A 20078-nucleotide genomic window follows, 5' to 3' on the forward strand; every position below is an offset into this window, starting at 1 on the left:
AATCAGCCTTCTTTATGGTCCAGCTCTCACTTCCGTACATTACTACTGGGAAAACCATAGCTTTAACTATACGGACCTTTGTCGGCAAGGTGTAAGCAATAAAAAGAACAGCAAATCGCAATACATAAAATACCACAAAACTTACAAAACCATCTAAAAGAATGAAATTGAGAGACAAGGGCACACAATTTATATTAAAAATAAATAGAAATAATATCCCTGAACTCTTCCCAGCTGCTTCTGCTGTTCTGGAAGTTGTGGTCTGGGAAAGGCTTCCAGGGCTGGAGGCAATTGGAAAAGCTATTGCCTGATTAACAGGAAGTCTCTCTCCCCTCCTGCAAAGCATGTGCCCAGCTGCTGAGCTTTCTCCCTTCATCTACCGTAAATACAGAGCATCAAGCATTTCCCACTGTGGTTTGTCACATAGGGGTGCCTTTGGGGTGTATCATCTTCCTTTCTATAGGAACCCACACAAAAGAGCGGAGTGGTTTTCCATTGTCAAGCTGACTGCATACCTAAGCCCTGTGGGCTTGGGATAGAATTGTCAGTGGGTGTATTGCCTTAATAGAGTTTCATTACTCATAAATGGATTTGGGAATATGGCACTGGGCAAAGTGAATGCACTTGTGTAATGATAGCTTCCTTCAGCTGGCTTAAGGTAGCAAAAAAAGGCTCCCAAAATGTTCCATCCTGTTTGTGGGAAGCAAAATTTTGGGGACCATTTCAACAAACATTCTCCATTGGTGAGGAGAAATTCTCCTAACAGTTTCCTGAGGGCTGGAGTCAACATTACCAGTTTGGGGGAGACAGTTTATTTGTTCTCTCCCCATTTTCCTCCTGTGCAGCAGGAAATAGATTGTTTTCTATTGTTATTGGAAAATGATGATGATAATCACAATCTGCTTATTTAGGTAATTTACTGACACCTTCTAAATGCCTTCGAGAATCATTCTCTTACTAAGCTGTACTAGTTAAAACAACTAAGGACAGGGGGCTAGGCACAAAAGTGCCAAAATAAGTTTAGAGCTTATAATCTTCAAATGGAGAACTACTTAGCCCTTAACCCACATGACCTTAGAAATTGGATTTCTGATCAGGATGCCAACCAAGACAGAGCATCCATTATTGCCGCCTGTTACTTTCCTTGGTACCTGCAAATTATGGCCAATCACTCAAGGCCCCATTACCTTGAGACTCTGACGTTCCCGCAACAACGGAGGCCCTTTGCAGAACTAAGATTTCAACAGATGCCCTGGGCATATTTAGAGGGGAGGTATCAGGAAAATCACCATATGGGTTGCAAATGTATATATGGATACAATCAAGTAGAGGACATCACACACTATCATGCTGATTTGCCCCCTATATACAACGTCCAGAGGAAAAATTATATTGCCAATTCTTAATTGGCTTCCAGGTCGATCCACACAGGAAGTGACAGCTGAACTCCTAGCAGATAAACATCTATATATTACACACCAGGGAGCCAAGTTTGTGCTGGCAGCCAAGAAGCTCTGTTCCAGCTATGTGAATGCGCTCCAATCTTAAGTTTTAATGTTGTGAAAATCTTTTTATGTTGCAAACCCGCTACAGGTTACGTTGTATGATTTTTAGATGGAAGTTTCCTTTTATTCTCTGACGTCCATTGTAAAGTCCTTTGGCTATGTGCAATAAAATTGGTTGACTATTGACTATTTAGGTAACTTATGTACCATTTCATATTTCAAAGGAAGTCTGTAAGCTGTTTACAACACATCCTAAAGACACCACAAATAAAATTCAAAAAAGAAAAAGAAAAAATCCGCAGGTAAAAATATACACATTTTAGAGCAGCGGAGATAAGGATCAGTGACTGCCCAAAATAAATGTGATGGAAAAGATTTGGGAAAGTGTTCTCCTTGTTTGGGAGGCATAAGAAAAAGAAAATTATCTGGGGTAGTGATGGGGGAAACACCCATTCTCCTCCAATAATGATCCAGGAAGGACCTCCCCCCCCCCCGAAAATATTCTCAGCATGTGCTTGCTTGAGCAGGACTTAGATTTTCCAGACAATGATTGGAGGCTGGAGGGAAGAGAATCCTTTTCAGGTTCTTTCTGTCTTTTCTGTTTGATTCTCTCTCCTCCCTTATTTATTTCCGAGTGTGTGAAAGAGAGAGAGGAAGAGAGAGAGAGAGAGAAATCTTTGTATGCTTTTCCCGTACTACACGCCTGAAAAGCATTCCTTTTATTACTATTATTATGAGGATGATAGTTTGGGACATAAATAATTCACTTGGCGGAGAGAAAACGTCACTTTTTCTTAGCTGCTTTAAATGATGTAATTTCCTTTGTTGTTTCTAAGTATCTAGAGAGATATTGCTGAGGTCATTAATTAGGATGTGGCTTCTCTAAGCCTAACAACATTTGCCACCTTATCTTCACCCTGCAAGCAAATCAGGATGATATGGGAGTGCTTATATTGCCATATAACCAACCACTCCCGTAAACAAATCAGAACAAATGCTCAGTAAGTACTAGATATAGTATAAATGCTACATAAGCTTTGTGTAAGCAAATCAGGGTGAATGCTGAATAAGCAGGTCATGTGGAGGAGCCCTAACTCTTCCCTTTCGTGCTGTTTCTCTTGTCTAAATTGCCTTGTGATTAGCTGGCAATATCTTGGTTCTTTCCCAGGGTTAGGGTAACCTGTATGCTGGGTCTCATGATTGTTATGGGGGGGGGGGGGGTGATTCTATTTTCCTGGTGTGCTGTGACACAAATCTAGGAGGAGTGCACACACATCTTGTGTTGATTGTATAGGTGGGGACTAGGAGTGAAACACTTTTTCACGTGAACTTTTTGCTTTCTTCATAGGATCTTTTCATTTGTTTGGTTTTTTTAAATGCATTTTGGGTTGCATCCAGTGCTCTGCTCAGGGTTGTTGTTGTTGTTTAGTGGTTTAGTCGTGTCCGACTCTTTGTGACCCCATGGATCAGAGCACGCCAGGCACTCCTCTCTTCCACTGCCTCCCACAGTTTGGTCAAACTCATGTTGGTAGCTTCAAGAACACTGTCCAACCATCTCATCCTCCGTCATCCCCTTCTCCTTGTGCCCTCCATCTTTCACAACATCAGGATCTTTTCCAGGGAGTCTTCTCTTCTCATGAGGTGGCCAAAGTATTGGAGCTTCAGCTTCAAGATCTGTCCTTCCAGTGAGCACTCAGGGCTGATTTCCTTAAGAATGGATAGGTTTGATCTTTTTGCAGTCCATGGGACTCCCAAGAGTCTCATCCAGCACCATAATTCAAAGGCATCAATTCTTTGGCGATCAGCCTTCTTTATGGCTACACAGAGTAGACCCGTTGAATTTAATGGGCATGACGAACATAGAACCATTCATTTTAATGGGTCTCCTCTAGGACCTAGTTGACTAAACCTCTTTATATCCCACTCTTCCACCAAGGAAGAGTTCCAACTGGTGTTTATGGTTCCCCCCTTTTTTCTCTTCTTTTGTCCACACAACAACCCTCTGAGGTCAGTTAGGCCTAGACAGTGTGCCTGGTCCAAAGTCACGCAGAAAAAAATTGAACGAGGGGCTCTTAAGTCCCCATCTGGTCCTTCCCCTTCATGCTTGTAATAAATAGACCGCCTGCTTGCCACAGGGAAACTCAGCTCCTTTTAAGGTGCTTTTTTTTTTTTTTTTTGCTGATAGCCGCAATAAATCTCTTTAGTCCTTAAGGTGCCACAAGGTGCCCTTTTGCGTTTTCTGTCAAGCTGGGTGTTTTAAAACCACCTTATTCTCTTTTAAACCTTTTGGCCTTGTATTCTCAAATTCTTCTTCATTGCAGCTGTCCCCCCCCCCTTCAGCTCTTTTCCTCTCCCATTTGGAATGTTCTCTTTTTCACGGCTCACGGTTAATTGCCCCTTTGGTGTGCTAGTGATTGGAACTCTATTGAACATTAAGGTTAAATGATGATATCACAACTTAGTATGTTTGCATTTTACATCCAATTGCAAACACAAACCCTTCGCCTCATTAATCCTTCACAATCTTCTTTTTTTTTTTTTTTTTTTTACTCTTCCTAAATGAAATCGTCGGTTTGGGATGCATTTGTTTTCTGCCTAACAGCCTCATGACAGTTACGCCAGTGGAGAGTTCACATCCAACGTTGGTTCCTGGGTAGAGACTAGTGCCTCCCTTTGATGGATGTGCATGTGTGCAATTATTTTTACGGATCCGCTTAATTAATGCCAAACCTCCTCACAAGCTTATATTAGGAATGGCTTCCATTGTACCTATCAACGGGTGGAGGGAAAGGGGCGGGAAGGTTAAAGGATGTAAACAGCTCAAAGAAGGACAGATTGCGAAAAGAACTCCACAAAGACACACGGCAAATAAGCAGCAGTACCTTAACTGTGTTTTAAACATTGCCTGTTTCTTGATTTCTTGACATCGGATATGAAGCTGTTTCTAACAGCTGTGGGTAAAGTTTATTCCCCCGCATCTGAAGAATACCTAATTGTAAAATAGAGAAGATGAAAGACAAGGGAAATTCCTTGCTATTTTTACAAAGCTGTCAGACTTCTTTGTTTTTATTTATTTGTTTTCTCTACTCCAAATAGAGTAGAGAATACTCCCATTACCTTGCCGACAAAGGTCCGTATAGTTAAACTATGGTTTTCCCAGTAGTAATGTATGGAAGTGAGAGCTGGACCATAAAGAAGACTGATCGCCGAAGAATTGATGCTTTTGAATTATGGTGCTGGAGGAAGACTCTTGAGAGTCCCATTGACTGCAAGAAGATCAAACTTATCCATCCTTAAAGAAATCAGCCCTGAGTGCTCACTGGAAGGACAGATCCTGAAGTTGAGGCTCCAGTACTTTGGCCACCTCATGAGAAGAGAAGACTCCCTGGAAAAGACCCTGATGTTGGGAAAGATGGAGGGCACAAGGAGAAGGGGACGACAGAGGATCAGATGGTTGGACAGGGTTCTCGAAGCTACTAACATGAGTTTGGCCAAACTGCGAGAAGCAGTGAAGGATAGGCGTGCCTGGCGTGCTCTGGTCCATGGGGTCACGAAGAGTCGGACACGACTGAACGACTGAACAACAACAACACTCCAAATAAATAAATAAATTCGAATCACCAAACACTCCCCTCCTTTAAAAAAAAAAAGAGTATAAAGCACCTAATAAATGTTGCAAATAGGCAGGTAAGAATGGTCCAAGGATTCTTTTTTTGAGAGATGCATGCAAACAGCCACGTTGCAGACTATTGCTGCATGTCCCTGCAAGACAGAGGCCTAAGCTAAATCAGAGTCACATCTCACCAAATAAATCCTGTGTGGTGTTAGCAAACCTATTCTCTGTGTCAGGCTTCCTCAGACTCAGTCCTCCATCATCCCTGACCACTGGTGTCCTCAGGGGCGTACCCAGGATCAAAACTAGGGGGGGGGGAGCCATGATTGTTCAGGTTCAAAAATAAAAACAGCTTCCAAAAACAGGAACCCCCCCCCCAACAGAAAGCCCCAAATGGCTGAAAAACTCAGTTTCCCAGGATCCTCAGTCCTCGCAAGGGAACTACTCACAATGCAAGGGAACTCAGTTTGCCAACCTCCCTTGCAACGATGAATCCCAGCGACGATGAATTCGCCCCCTGACACTGCCCAAGTCTCAGCCTGCATCCCCATTTGACCAAGCAGGGTGCAGGCTAGGATCCTGTCTCTGATAGGCACCCCAGCTCTTTGTTGGCATGAGGGAGGGGGAAACAGCCAGTGCAACACACACACACACACACACACACACACACACACAGTGGCCAACTGCCTCAATTGTTATTGAGATTTTGGGAGGGGGAGAAAGACCAGTCTTGAGCTTTCTTTTCCTTTTAGGCTGCCGATAACCATTTATTTATTTATTTGCTTCTGGGGGGGGCAGCTGCCCCCCCTGCCCCCCTGGGTATGCCCATGGCTGTCCTGCTAGCTAGGGATCATGGGAGTTGTAGGCCAGAAGCATCTGGAGGGCCAAGTTGGAGGAATTGAGGGTGGAGTTTTGTTCTCATTTGGTGGTGGTGGGGATGGGTAATTGCTTGGATTTTTAATAAATTTCCAGATAGTTTTATTCCTTTTTTCTTTTCTGTCTGCTAGCATGGCTTCACCAACCCATTATCTCTCAGGGAGACAGTTGACTTGTTTGTAAAGAATGATTAATTGATTGATTATATTTCTATGCTGCTTTTCATTCATATAAAACCCACAGCGACTTACAAACAATAAATAAGAATAACATGAGAGAACATAATAGAAGTGATCATTGCAATCCCTGCTTTACATACAATGCTATGTACTACACTGGACATAGAAAAGCTGAATATCAGGGGGAAAGGACATTTTTCTGTGTGGATGGATTTATTTATTTTGCATAAGGGTATGGAAGAGCATTCAGTCACATAATGCAGTCATGTGATCCTCATACTTTGTGATCTGATGTTATACAGCTGAGACACAGGTTGACCACCTGCTAACAACAACAACAACAATAATAATAATAATAATAATAATAATAATAATAATAATAATAATAATAATAATATCTAAGCTGCTCCATGACTGAGCTTGCCTCCTACAGTAGTTAGATTGACCCCCGAGATACATGAAAAGATTGATTTAAAAAGAGGATTTGGTGCCCTCTTTTGGATCAAAAATTTAAAGTGTCCAGATCCACCTGTTCAGAATCAGGGGTAGTAAAGCGCTGGAAATATCTCCTGAACAGCAGGACCAATATTTTGCATATATAAACATAGAGCCTTAACAGTTTCAGAAATGCTGAGGAAACCAATCACTAGCCAGTGGACATTGCACTCTTTTTTTCTTTCAATGAGCTTAGGAGTCAAACACTTTTCTTCTACGAAGTTATTAGCATACTTTTAGCACATATCACTACTATGCCTTTCAGTTTCAGAGAGTTGCAGCAAGCATTCACAAAAAAGGACTCCTGTGACATCTTAAAACCACAAAGCTGTTAATCTCTTGGTTATCACAAGATTGTCTTTAATGATAAATGGACATAAATCTGACATCAGGAATCACAAGACAGAGAAACCAGTAGGAGAACACTTCAATCTCCCAGGACAGACAAGATCTCAAAGTAGCTGTCTTACTACAAAGGAATTTCAAAAATAGACTGGAAAAAGAAGTTGCTCAATTGCAACTTATTACCAAACTTAAAACCATGGAGAGACCTGGTCTGAATAGAGACATTGGATTCTTATCTCTTTATACATGACAAAGCTATCTTTAGCCATCTCACCCCTTGCTTTTTCCTGTAAGACCAATTACAGTCATTAACAGTCATCAACAGGTTTTCCACACTTGTCAGCCGACCACCCATTCCCACCACCCTTCTGAGTAATACCCCTCCCCACCCTCTCACGATATATAAGGGTCTGGTGACTTCTGTTTCAGTGTATCTGAAGAAGTGTGCATGCACACGAAAGCTCATACCAAGAACAAACGTAGTTGGTCTCTAAGGTGCTACTGGAAGGAATTTTTATTTTTATTTTGTGTGCATGTAAAACAAATTTGTGTGTCCTTGAGGGCTTCCCTGAGGTCTAGATACTCACAATAAAGAAAAGAAAAGCACCTCAGGATTTCAACTGGAGTCCACTTACGAGCCATGAAAAAGTACCACAGCACCCACACATAGTTGTGCAGGTTCAGGCAGTGGTGTCTATTCTCTGCTAGCATTGCTTTGAACAGCCACAAACTGCTGGGGGGGGGAGGGGGGAATAGTATGTAAAGGGAAATCCTACTTTAAAAGCAGCTGGCAGAGTTTAGCCCCAGAAGTATAAAGCTGTTAGGTGGATAAGAGCTGGCGCTGAAATATGGTGTTTATCTTGACTGCCAAAGGTAAATAAAAAGGTTAAATGAGCTCCTTTCCCTTTTAAAATAAATAAGTGATTAATAGCTCATTCTGCCAACGGGAATAATTTACTACGATCGGGGCTGTGCTTAATGTGTTTCTCAGGCCTCTGCTGTGCTGTAATTCACCAAAAGCTCCCATTTTGGAGAGCGGCTGTGAGGGTTGGGTGAGGGCTTCAGAGAGTGCTCCACTGTGGAGGCTGTAAGCCTTTGAATGCCTGTTGGGAACACAAGTTGTGAGAGTGCTGTTGCAATCAGGTCTTGCTTGCTGGCTTGCCATAGGGATAATCCCCCTGGAGTAATAAAGGAGCACTTGCCAATCTCATGCAGATTTATAGCCTCTTTTGTCCTTCTTTGGCAATGCTGAGTTGCCACCTTACCTGAAACTAATCTTCCCCTGTCACAAAAGAACGCACTGTGTTGCAGTGGCTCTCCCGGAAAAGAGCTCAGTCTGCAGAGGCTGGGCCACTAATTAGGAAACCCTTTGATTGACTCCTGCTGCTGCAGTGAACTTAACTCAATAGAAGGTCATGGCCAGAATATGCAAACTGCTTCAACTGGGAAGTCTTGCAAGTGAAGGTAGAGCTAAAGGTAAAGGTAAAGGTACCCCTTACCATTAGGTCCAGTTGCGAACGACTCTGGGGTTGCGGCACTCATCTTGCTCTATAGGCCAAGGGAGCTGGCGTTTGTCCGCCGTATTTTGGATACTGTACCTTTAAATTTCCTTTAAATCTATGTGATTCATTGCACCTGTTGAGAGCCTTGATAATGCAACTAGGGTTTTGCCAACAGCATCAGCTTACCACACTTTTTAGTGATAGCTGATCCATGGGCATTTGATGTACCTTTGAGGACTATTAATTTGGTATGTATTTATTATGGGTTGGTTAACATGCAGGCCTGTCATTTCTTTCACTGGACTGTATCTGAATGTAATGGTTTTCATTTCATATTATTGCTAGCTGATGAAGATTTATCATTGAAACAGTTCGTTATCCTGGAAGAACTGTACTGTCTGCTGCTATGCTCGGAGCACCCAATTGCGACGTTTGGAGCACCCATTATCTCACGTTTGTAGCATATTGGCTGTGGAAAAGCACTCCGCCTCCATTTCAGTGATCTTTGACAGTGAATTACCACTACTACAATTCTTGTTCATGGAACATTTATTTGATTCTTATTAGTTTGTGACTCCGTGCACATATTATATGTCTTCTGTTTATCAATTTTGAAACAGTATAGTGTTATAAAAATATTTCCAGTATATTATTAGGCGATGTGTTGCTTGTTGTTGTTCCAAGTGTAGAACCTGACATTTGTCCCTGTTGAAATTCACTTTGTTAGTTTTGGCTCAGTTCTCCAATCTGCTAAGGTCTTTTTTGAATCCCCGTTGTGTCTTCTACTGCATTATCTACCCCTCCCAGTTTGGTGTCATCTGCAAATTTGATGAGCATCCCTTCCATCCAAGTAATTTATAAAGATGTTGAATAACAACAGGCCCAGGACAGAACCATTATGGCAAGACACCCTCTAGGCTTTGTTGCTGCTCTTGCATCAAGAGCTGGAATTAGGCCCTGTAGCCACATGTCAGTCTGTTGAGTGGATTATCAAGCTTGTAAATCAGGAAACAGGATTACAGAGAAGAAATGCCTTGATTAAGATGTGTTTCTGGCAGAAGCTACATTAATAGCTGCAGATCGCCAAGACTCATGGGCTACATTCAGACAATACTTTTTTCTTTATCTTTACCTGACGATATCCACATTTTATGTGTTCTTTCACACAATGTTAAAGCCACTTCTGGAAATCTAATGGAATCCAGCAGAAGTTTAGCATTCATTTCTGTGTTCATTGCTTTTGGAAAACAATCCATTTGCACTGGTTTTCCCCTGCAGTTTTCATGTATCATGGCAGGCAATGACATTTGTGGTGGTCTTCTGGCATGCAGTCCCCCCCCCCGCCGTTTTCATGAGTAAATCATGGGGGAAGAGAAGCATGCATGCACATAAAGGGTGGCATCGTGCCCAGTGACTTTTGGTGTTGTGTCTAGGGTTGGGCAGTATCGCCAGCTTAAACATCACGATATACCAATATATCACAACGTCTGAAGTAAGGATGGAACTACATCAGAGGCAAACAGGGTTATGTCCTGGCAACTGCTACTACTTAGGGGTCTAAAACTGATAAATTTTACTTACCTTTAACATATTGTTACAGCTGTTATTTTATAGTTCAGGTAATTTTTTTTAAAAAGCACTAAAATTAAAGCTGCAGAAGTATACGGAAGTTAGAAGTACAAAATTGAAAGAGTGGATTAAATTTTACAGAACAAAAATTTATTAAACGATTTAATCTGTTTCAACTAACTGAAGAGTAATTTAAGTAGACTAAATGCCGTCCCCTCCACAAGTGACCACAGGTACAGTAGATACTCGCAAGTTCCTTATCAAGCCCACCTGTGTGCCTGCAATCAGAGAGTACCAGACTCACGTGACCATATTCTCTTTGCACAGGAGAGTCCGCAAACAGATGCTGATCAAGATGACGGACCTGCGACCCACATCTCTGAGAGAAAGCCAAATGAGGTTCCTCCTAGTGCGGGCATGTCCAAAGTCCATTTCGGGGTCCTAATCCGGTCCCTCAAAAAAGGTCAACAATTTTGGTTGGCCCCCACGGCCCTTCACTTCATCAAATTTGGCCCTCTTTAGAAAAAAGTTTGGACACCACTGTCCTAGCGGACAGGGACAAGGACGTTACTGCCTCAGTGGCTTCTTTTTTAATCTCCATCTTACCCGAAAGGGTTCTTAATGACTCATCCCTCTAGGGAATAGACAGGGTGAAGCAGAACAATCAAGTGCCTTGTGGCCCTCGGCAGCCCCACTCCTGTCCCTTTTAAATCTATCCCACTGACTTGAAGTGTCTGAACTTGAAATGCCAGAAAAGTTTTTGTATTGTATTGTATTGTAATTTGCAAGTGTCAAGTTGCATCTGCTTCCCAACTCAGAGGGCCAAGTGCAACTCCATGCATGTGTATGCCCCACCAAGTTCAACTAAACCTACTTCTACTTTCCTGGGAATAAGCCCCATTGATTTCAATAGAGCTTACTTGTGTGTGGTCAAACATTTGCTTTCACTGCTTATTAACAAACACCCCATTATTCTCAATGCACAACTACCCAACCTCCCACCTGTAATGTGGCCAGTTAAATCCCCCTTCCATTTCCCCTATTGTGAAACTGAAGCCCAGCCCCCTGCCCCCCCCCCAATTCCTCATCCCACCAATCTCTCACTTTTTGCCATCCATAAAGAGCCAGTAGTATCTGAAGAAGTGTGCATGCACACGAAAGCTCATACCAGGAACAAACTCAGTTGGTCTCTAAGGTGCTACTAGAAAGAATTTTCGATTTTGTTTTGACTATGGCAGACCAACACGGCTACCCACCTGTAACTGGAGCCAGTAGTAGTTAGAATTTTGGACTATGACCAGATAGATTGTTGTAAGAATTTTAGGGGAAATTATCCCATTAAAGGGTCCGATTCCGGGTGGAATCCTGAACCTCGACAGGACATTATTTTGAAACCCCTGCCTGCACAGAAAGGACAGAGACCAGACCAGAGTTCTAACAAAAAGCAAGGCAGCTAGTTTATTAAAAGCTGCTGCAACAGGGTGCTCCCCACACCCACAGGAGGGAGGAGGAAGGACCCCGAGCCATGCCTGAAAGCCCTTATGTTGTTGTTGCTGTTGTCGTCGTTCAGTCATTCAGTCGTGTCCGACTCTTCGTGACCCCATGGACCAGAGCACGCCAGGCACACCTATCCTTCACTGCCTCTCGCAGTAGACATTTTAAATTGCCTGCCCTGGAGTCCAAGACCACCCCCAGAAACATCACACATACATCACAGAAGGGGTGTGGCCCAAGACCACCCCCAGAATACATCCAGAGAAGGGGCGGAAATCTGGGTGTGTTGTTTCTTCCTGTCTTCCAGGTTACCTGATTGGATTATCTGGGTTTGGCCACTCTTTTGTTACTATAACTACTAATTCCTGAATCTAGTTCACAGGTCACAGGCTCACACCCTGTTCATATCTTGAATGTGCCCTTAGGACAGGATTTCTGAGGAAAGAGACAATGGGGAGATTTCCCACTTTGACCTTTCAGCGAAATTGTTCTGGGCCTAATCTGTGGGGTTTCAGAATGTGGTTTATATATAGTTATGAACATTTAATTTTTTATATATAACCTTAATATTCTTATAACATAGACCCATGATACTCAATGGGTCTCCATCTCTCAGCTTATTCCACCTCTCAAGATCTTAACTAGTGCAGCTGCTTGGAAAGGAAATACATCCTCCTCCTCCTCCTTCTCCTCCTCCTCCTTATTCCTTCCTTCCTGCTAACTGAATTACCATTGCCTCTTCCCAGGGACTCAGAATGCTGATTTCCTTTCCAGCTTCTGCAGCAACACATTGTTCTGCCCCATCCCCATGTTTTAAAAACCTGTGCAGGTTCTAGGTAATCAGAAAATGCAATATCCCTGTCACTGACTTTCTGAAGATGTGTGGCCTGGGTAATTTAACCTGTCAGCGCCATCAATCATGGAGGCGCAACCAGCAGCTGAACAAAAATGGAGGGGTGAAGAATGGCAGGCAGTTGTGCAATGGGCTGCAGTCTTCTAAAAGCACCCCCCCCTTCCTCCTCTGGCTTGTGCCTTTTGTGTGGCAGCAGTCCATTAAATGCTGCCTTAGCCAGTGAGCTGTCTTGCTTTTAGCTGAACAATTAAGTGCTTAAACTAGACATTAAAACATCTTAACATAGGTGGGTTTTGAGTCGTTCGAGCCTCAACAGTTTCCCTTGACTAAATTACAGATATAAAACTTGCATTCTCGTGGAGGATCATTTCCTGCAAGAAGAGATGTATATAAAACTGCAAAAAGTGCTGTGGCCCCTTAGAGACAGGAACTGGTTTAATGAAACATTTAGTTTATTGGGCTTTACTAACTGGCTTATGGCAGTGACAATTCTCAAAGGTATCACAATACTACTTGTGGTCTTGCTGCTGTAGATGCACAGGACTACAGTCGTCATCTCCCCACCCCGAATAAATTGTTAAAGGTATCTGTGCATTTATAGCAGGAAAAAAACCAACTGAAAATAAATCACCTACAGATAGCACTCTCAAAGTTCTGATCCTTAAGCAGCCAAAACAACATCATTCTTGCACAAGAAGTGGAGGTATAAAATACAGATAGATCTGGGGTATCCCCCCAAATGTTGCAGAAGTAAAAACCAAAATAACCTCCAAACACCTTTAGGATAAACTCAATGTGAAAGCACCACCCCCCCCCAGCCCAGTGAGAATTGGTGCATAACATCAGCCTTTGGCCAGTTGGGTTTGGCATAAATATCAGGAGTCTAGCCACCTACGCTGTCCAGTTTCACAAATCTGTGATGTCTGCATGCTACGCTCCAAGACCACCACTCCAGCAAGGGCAGTTAGGACCCTACATCGGGAAATGACTGGACCTGGAAGCAGCCTGATCCCAAGGAGCAGGGCCAGCCCTGTCATGTGGTGAAGTGAAGCAGCTTGCTTCAGTCACCACAATGAAGTGGCCACAGGATGGGAAATAGATGAAAGCAGAAATGAATAGTGGAACCAGGAACCCCCCCCCCCCCAGCAAGAGGTGTGGATACCATTTGGGCTCCACTTCAGGCAACAGGATGTCCGGGCCAGCAAAACAAGGTGGTTAGATATAGCCCAAAAATTTCCCCACGGAGGACCTTTCTAGATGTTCTCCAAACAGGGGCATTTTCCAAAGTATTGCAAAGCTTGGCAGCTTTTCAGAGTTGCCAGAAGAGAGCGCAGCTGAATCTGTGCCACTGCCAGGGTCTGTTGTCTGAGCAGAAGCAGCGACACATTTCCCCTTGAAATATTTGTCTCTAGTTCTTGGCTGAATGTTTTGTTAACCATCTAACTCTAGTTTTCCTGAAGAATTTCCCACACTTCAGAAGCATTCCCACGTGTTTTCTCCCTCCCAATGCTAGTGTCCTTGAGAATATTTTCAACACAACCTGCTTCTCTTCCTCCACTCCTGAACCTGTAGAGGCTGCAACTAGGGAACTAGCACAGAGCTTCATCACAGCTTAGGAACATGAGAATTTCCCCCCAGTCAAGGAATAAATCCAACCCAGGCAGTTGCTATCTCCTTTAGGATTTTAAGAATTGAATGGGCTGTGTAATTCATGAGAGCACTTTAATGCCCTAAATTGTGCACTTGTGAACAGGTACAGTGGCAGATTTTAAAGGGGGAAGGTACCTCACATTCCCTCCCACTCCTAATAAAAAAACAGGGCAGGGCCCAGCCCTGTTCACCACATTTTTATTTGCCATTGCTGTAGATATATTGGCTGGGCCACTGCATTTTTTGGTAACTTAAAATGATGGGTGCCCGATATGGATGGGTGCTGAACTTAGTTTTCCTGCTCACTTTGTTTGAGTTTAGCCATAGATTCCTGGCCCTGACCCGGACCCCAGATCTAGGCCTTAAAATGCACACTCTCAAACATTTAATAGAGGTAACATAGGGACTATTGTATCCTTACAGCACCCTTATCCTGACAGCAAGAAATTGTAGCCTAAGGACCCCTTGTCTCATTGCATATTTCCCTCCAACATGTTGTATTAATTTATTCTGAAATAGCAGGCTCTATATGGTGCCAATAGTTCAAAATGAACTTTGCCAGCGGCAGCATATGATATCATAGGTTGTACACTTGGTGATGTGTTGATGAATGTCCCTAGGACTAGGTCCTAGCAACCAGTGTCAAGATACCTACAGGCTGGCGTGTGTGTATGTGTGTTAATGTCTGAAGAAGTAGCTCAGAAGGTGAAGAAAGGCAACTGCACTGGTTAGAATGTCTTTCTGAGAACTAGAGTTGCTTGTGTTTAAATGAAGCTCACTTGGTGACTTCGGTCCAGTAACTCTCTCAGCAGAACCCACCAGGATTGTTGCGAAGATTAGCCGTGTGTGTCTGTGAACAAACAAATGCACACAGCTGAGAGCCTTGGGGGCATTATGAAAGTAAAATGATAAAAGCTAGGGCTCAAGGGATGCAACTAACATGGCATTCTTTTAAAGACATCCCCCAACTCTTTCCTCAAATCAAAATTGGAAACAATGTTTTACCAGGCACAAGTATCATTAAAGAGAGCCTGTCCCTTGTGGGTTGAATACAGGAAAACAATGGCTTCAGAACTAAAGAACACATTGTTGCTTTGCAGGAAGTGGTACCTGAATGCAGAAATGGGAGATTCTGCAGTGTGGGGAATAAGCTTTGCTTATTACGTGATCTTCCAGGTCTGGAGCTTTTGCAGTAAGCCAGAAGCAAACCACCATGCCATATGTAGTTGCTTACTATGTGCAGGGTTTTGTGTTAGTCAGATTGCACACATGCCATAACTTTCAGAGAAATCACAATTCTATTAATATTGGCTGTATGGCTCCCACCGTTGTTCCAGTGCAAAAGCTTACCAGGAGGTGGAAGAGTGCCAGGAAATGGCAGCCCGGGCATTGCCAGTTCATAGCCAGACGGCTTCAGTTAGCAGCCACCCAGAATAATGATTTATTTCTCTTTGACATAATTTTACAGAGGGTTTGGGTTGTTGTTGGGTAACACCAACACCCCAGACATCTTTTTCCCTGCCTTGTGTTTTTACTTTAGCATCTCTGTTTTGTAGAAGGCAGGGACGCGGGTGGCGCTGTGGGTTAAACCACAAAGCCTAGGGCTTTTCAATCAGAAACTCGGTGGTTTGAATCCCCATGACGGGGTGAGCTCCCGTTGCTCGGTCCCAGCTCCTGCCAAACTAGCAGTTCAAAAGCACGTCAAGTGCAAGTAGATAAATAGGTACTGCTCTGGTGGGAAGGTAAATGGTGTTTCCGTGCACTGTTCTGGTTCGCCAGAAGCGGCTTAGTCATGCTGGCCACATGACACGGAAGCTGTACGCCGGCTCCCTCGGCCAATAAAGCGAGATGAGCGCCGCAACCCCAGAGTCGTCTGCAACTGGACCTAATGGTCAGGGGTCCCTTTATCTTTCTTTACCTTTGTAGCAGGCAGAGAATGTCATGGAAGATAACTTTATGATGAAGGAGTTTTACTGCGTTAATTTTCTATTGGTAAAGAGTAGAAATACAGACTTGAAAGACTAATTAAATAATAGAAAATGATAATGCATACAGTTCCATGTTGTCTTAGAAAAAAAACTGCACAGTGTTCTTCATACAACTAAGTTCTACTCAGAGCAATCCCACTGAAATTAATGGATCTAAGTTAGTCATGTCCATTATTTTCAATTTATTTAACAAAATTTATGCACAGCTTGACTGTAGTAAAGTTGTTTTCAAGAAAAAAATAGAAAGAAAGAAAGAAGAAAGCCAATAGTGGCTATACTCTGAGTAGGGATAACATTGGATACAATAAATTTTGTTTGGTAATGCCAAACCTTGACATGGTAGGATTTTTTTTAGATTCTACAAAGTCCGTCTCCTAATGATTGTTGGCAACCCTTGATATAGTCTGTAGATCTCCATTGCTCTCTTAATCGGCAACAGTATGAAGCATGTTCTTGACTAAGAGACCCCAGTATCACAATTGCAACTATCAGATTGGGGGCTAGAAGCCAGACATGTAGAAAAGTCATATGGTATCATAAAACAGACTTTTTGGGGCAGGGGATCAAATGTCCATTAAACAATATAAGTACTTATATAAAACAATACAACACTTAGATAAAAGGATGGAACTCCTGATAAAAAGTGGGCAGGGCTTCTGCCACTTTTTGTGAAGACAAAAAATATGCCTTCTGTTCTTCTCAAGTCAGTGCATTAAGAAAATAAATAAATAAATTAATAAGAAGAAGAAGAAGAAGAAGAAGAAGAAGAAGAAGAAGAAGAAGAAGAATAAGAAGAAGAAGAAGAAGAAGCTTGACTGTGTATATTGACAATATTTATTTTGATTCATTGACCAAATCTATTCTTTACTGGTCAGATGCTCAGACTGATCTACATCTCAGCACAGTTTCCATTACACTTTCCAAGAGATTTTCACATCTCTTGGTGGTTGTTTGACCTTATTGCTTCCCTCCCAACCAACTTAGCTGAGCTCTGTCAGGTTAAATGTTTCTTTTGGTTCTTGGTTTGGAAGAGAGGTCTCTTAAAGGGGCCAGTCCTCAGTATTACTCACAACTGAAAGCAGCTTTTGTGTCTTTAACTGCTCTCCATTCGGTGCAGTCCTCTGCCTCCTTGGCTTGAAGTGATTAAGATTTCCATGGGCCAGGGGGCGGCACTTTCGTTTGCAGTTCTCTTGCCAAGAAGTGTGGAGGCTGCACTTCTGCGTAGAATAATAAAGAATTTTTACAACAGTAAAATACTTTAATAGCAGTTTAAAGGGCCACTGTCAGCCCCCAGAGGCCTCTTTCCTTTTAACCTTCTTCACAGAGTGAGAGGTGTGCGCCAAACATTTTCACAAGGCCTTTCATTTTGCTTTTCTTATTTGGTTCCCCTTTCCTTTACAGTTTCAAAATTGCCAGGAGCAGGGATCTTGCCATTTCCAAAAGCAGCAGACTTTGGGGAAAGGTCTGGTAGATAGGACTGGGTCAGGGACTGGCAGGAGTTCAAGGAGAGAGGGGATTTGTGGGCAGAGGAAGAGGAGAGTGAGGAGAGTGATCTTGGGGAAGGTGCCGGTGGTGTGTAGGGCTCCATGCCACAAGTGAGGAGAAATCTTCCCCTGTCACCAATTCCTTCATTAATGCCTGCAGTATCTGTGAAGCGATTGCCAGCAGGGGCAGAAGAAGTGGAGCAGGAGCCAGAGGCCAGTCAGAAAGAACAAGGGAGAAAGGAGCAGGTTCAGGAACTGAGGAAAGAGCCTTCAAGGATCCCTGAACTCTTAGAGGCTACTGTGTCTCCAGAATCCCCTGGAAACACACCCACCCTGCTGCCTCCCTACATGAGGAGGAGTTTAGAGCAGTGTCTGAGGAGGAGCCGATGGTTACTTGAACATGTCACATCAACCAATATCTTTTAAGAGGTGGTGGTTGGGGATATTCTATTGCTCCAACTATCTGAGACACGCACAGATCTTCAGCAGTGGCTTGCTTAGACAGCTGACTAGCAAAGAGCTTTGTTGTATATCACTTGTGCATTAGGAGCTGATTTAACGAATAAAATGATAAAAAAAATCAAAAGTCCAGTGTGTTGAACCAAAGGTGAACTATTATTGAAGCTCTGCAGGCACCATCTTGGTTGTCAAGATAACCCCACAATTAATTGGTAGTTGTGGCAATGAGCTCATATGTGTTTATATTCACTTGCTTTGATGTTATGCTTATCTGTGGGCTTGGGGTGCTGGGCTCCATGCCCAGAAAGGAGAACTACCTGTGAGACTTGGGAATTTGCCACTTATGCCCTCATCTGGTCAGGGGAAGTGATGGGAAGGCCTGGCCAAAGTGACGTCTGCTGCTTTGTGTATATAGAATGTAGGCATGTTTGCTTGGGTACAGACAAGCCATCTCTTTGCCGTGGTGTCCGCCCCACATCTGAAAAGGCTTGGAGACCTGGTAGGCTGCTTTGCTGTAAGTCTAGACCTTCCTTAATAAAGCACTAGAACTGATCACTCTGACACTTGGACATCCTTCTTTGGTGTCCCTACTTTGGTGTAACCACTCCCTCGAGCCCTCCTTTGGGCCTGCAGTTCAGAAAATCCATTCACTTGTCCCCGTTGGTCTGGGTGCGTTTTGGGTCAGACTTGTTTTCTGGGCAACTGCTTGCCATGATCACTTGCACTAATCCCCGATTTCCTTCTCTGTAGGTGGGATTGGATTTGGCCGTGCCAAAGGCAACTCTGGCTCTGAAGCAGATGATGAAACTCAGTTGACCTTCTACACTGAGCAATACAGGAGCCGACGACGTAGCAAAGGTGAGGAGGGGAGCAAATTCGGTTTAATGGCTCAGGCCACAATTGGTGAAGGTGTGTGATGCAACAACGCTGCTGAAGCTATATGTATGACTGGATGGTTGACTGACTGGGAAACATTAGATCATTGGATAAAGCCTAAGACCTTAACCTAGGGGTGCGGGTGGCGCTGTGGGTTAAACCACAGAGCCTAGGGCTTGCTGATCAGAAGGTCGGCGGTTCGAATCCCCGCAATGGGGTGAGCTCCCGTTGCTCGGTCCCAGCTCCTGCCCACCTAGCAGTTCGAAAGTACACCAAAAAGTGCAAGTAGATAAATAGGTACAGCTCCGGCGGGAAGGTAAACGGCGTTTCCATGCGCTACTCTGGTTCGCCAGAAGCGGCTTTGTCATGCTGGCCACATGACCCAGAAGCTGTACGCCGGCTCCCTCGGCCAGTAACGCGAGATGAGCACTGCAACCCCAGAGTCGGACACGACTGGACCTAATGGTCAGGGGTCCCTTTACCTTTACCTTTAAGATCTTAACCATGGGCTGTATCCAGTGACAGTTCCAGTGGAGGCTGGTCCACTAGGGTGAATGGGGCCCTGCCTTACCAGCCTCAGTCTACCCTGAGCCAATGCCTGCCTGCTTTCCTACTTACAACCCACCCAGTAGGGTGGCACTACTGCTGGTCTCCCTGCCTGTCACCCTTCCAGTCCCAATGTGCACTACTATCCTGTACTGGCAAGTCCTACTCAGAGTAAGCCCATTGAAAATTATAGACATGACTAATTAAATTCATTCATTTAAATAGCTCCACTCTGCACTGAACTTAGTTGGTTATAAGCCCATGTGTTCAGCTGGAATCAGATATGCATTGCTGTTCTGCAGCTGTCTGTACCTGCCTTCCCTGGAACAGGTATATATTTTTCTGTTTCTTTTTCCTTTCCTTTCCTTTTCCTTTTCTCTCTTTCCTTTCTTCTTCCTGCTTATTTTCTATATCTTACTGTATTATGGAAAACTTTAACAAAAATCTCAACGGGCTGTTGGGGAGGGGGGAGGGGGGGAAAGGAACACTTTGGTTCAGGAAATGGCTTGGTTGACTGACCACCTTTTCTCCTGCTGCGCCACTTTCTTTCTTCTTGCAAGGAGATTTCTTTTAATGTGTTTTATTTTACCTGAAGCAGGTATCTTGCACACTGAAGTGATACAATCCACTCTATACAACCAATG

The 20078-nt window shown here is 43.5% G+C and overlaps 1 protein-coding gene across 1 annotated transcript in view; it reads left to right on the top strand.

Annotated features, from left to right (window-relative positions):
- Positions 1–20078, top strand: part of ASTN2 (astrotactin 2) — a 627871-nt gene that overhangs the window by 254252 nt on the left and 353541 nt on the right. Inside the window, 1 exon segment of the mRNA XM_033137815.1 lies at positions 18763–18870. Coding sequence (XP_032993706.1) covers positions 18763–18870 — 108 coding nt within the window.

The sequence above is a fragment of the Lacerta agilis genome, chromosome Z, assembly GCF_009819535.1.
Source record: "Lacerta agilis isolate rLacAgi1 chromosome Z, rLacAgi1.pri, whole genome shotgun sequence".
Taxonomy (NCBI): Eukaryota; Metazoa; Chordata; class Lepidosauria; order Squamata; family Lacertidae; genus Lacerta; species Lacerta agilis.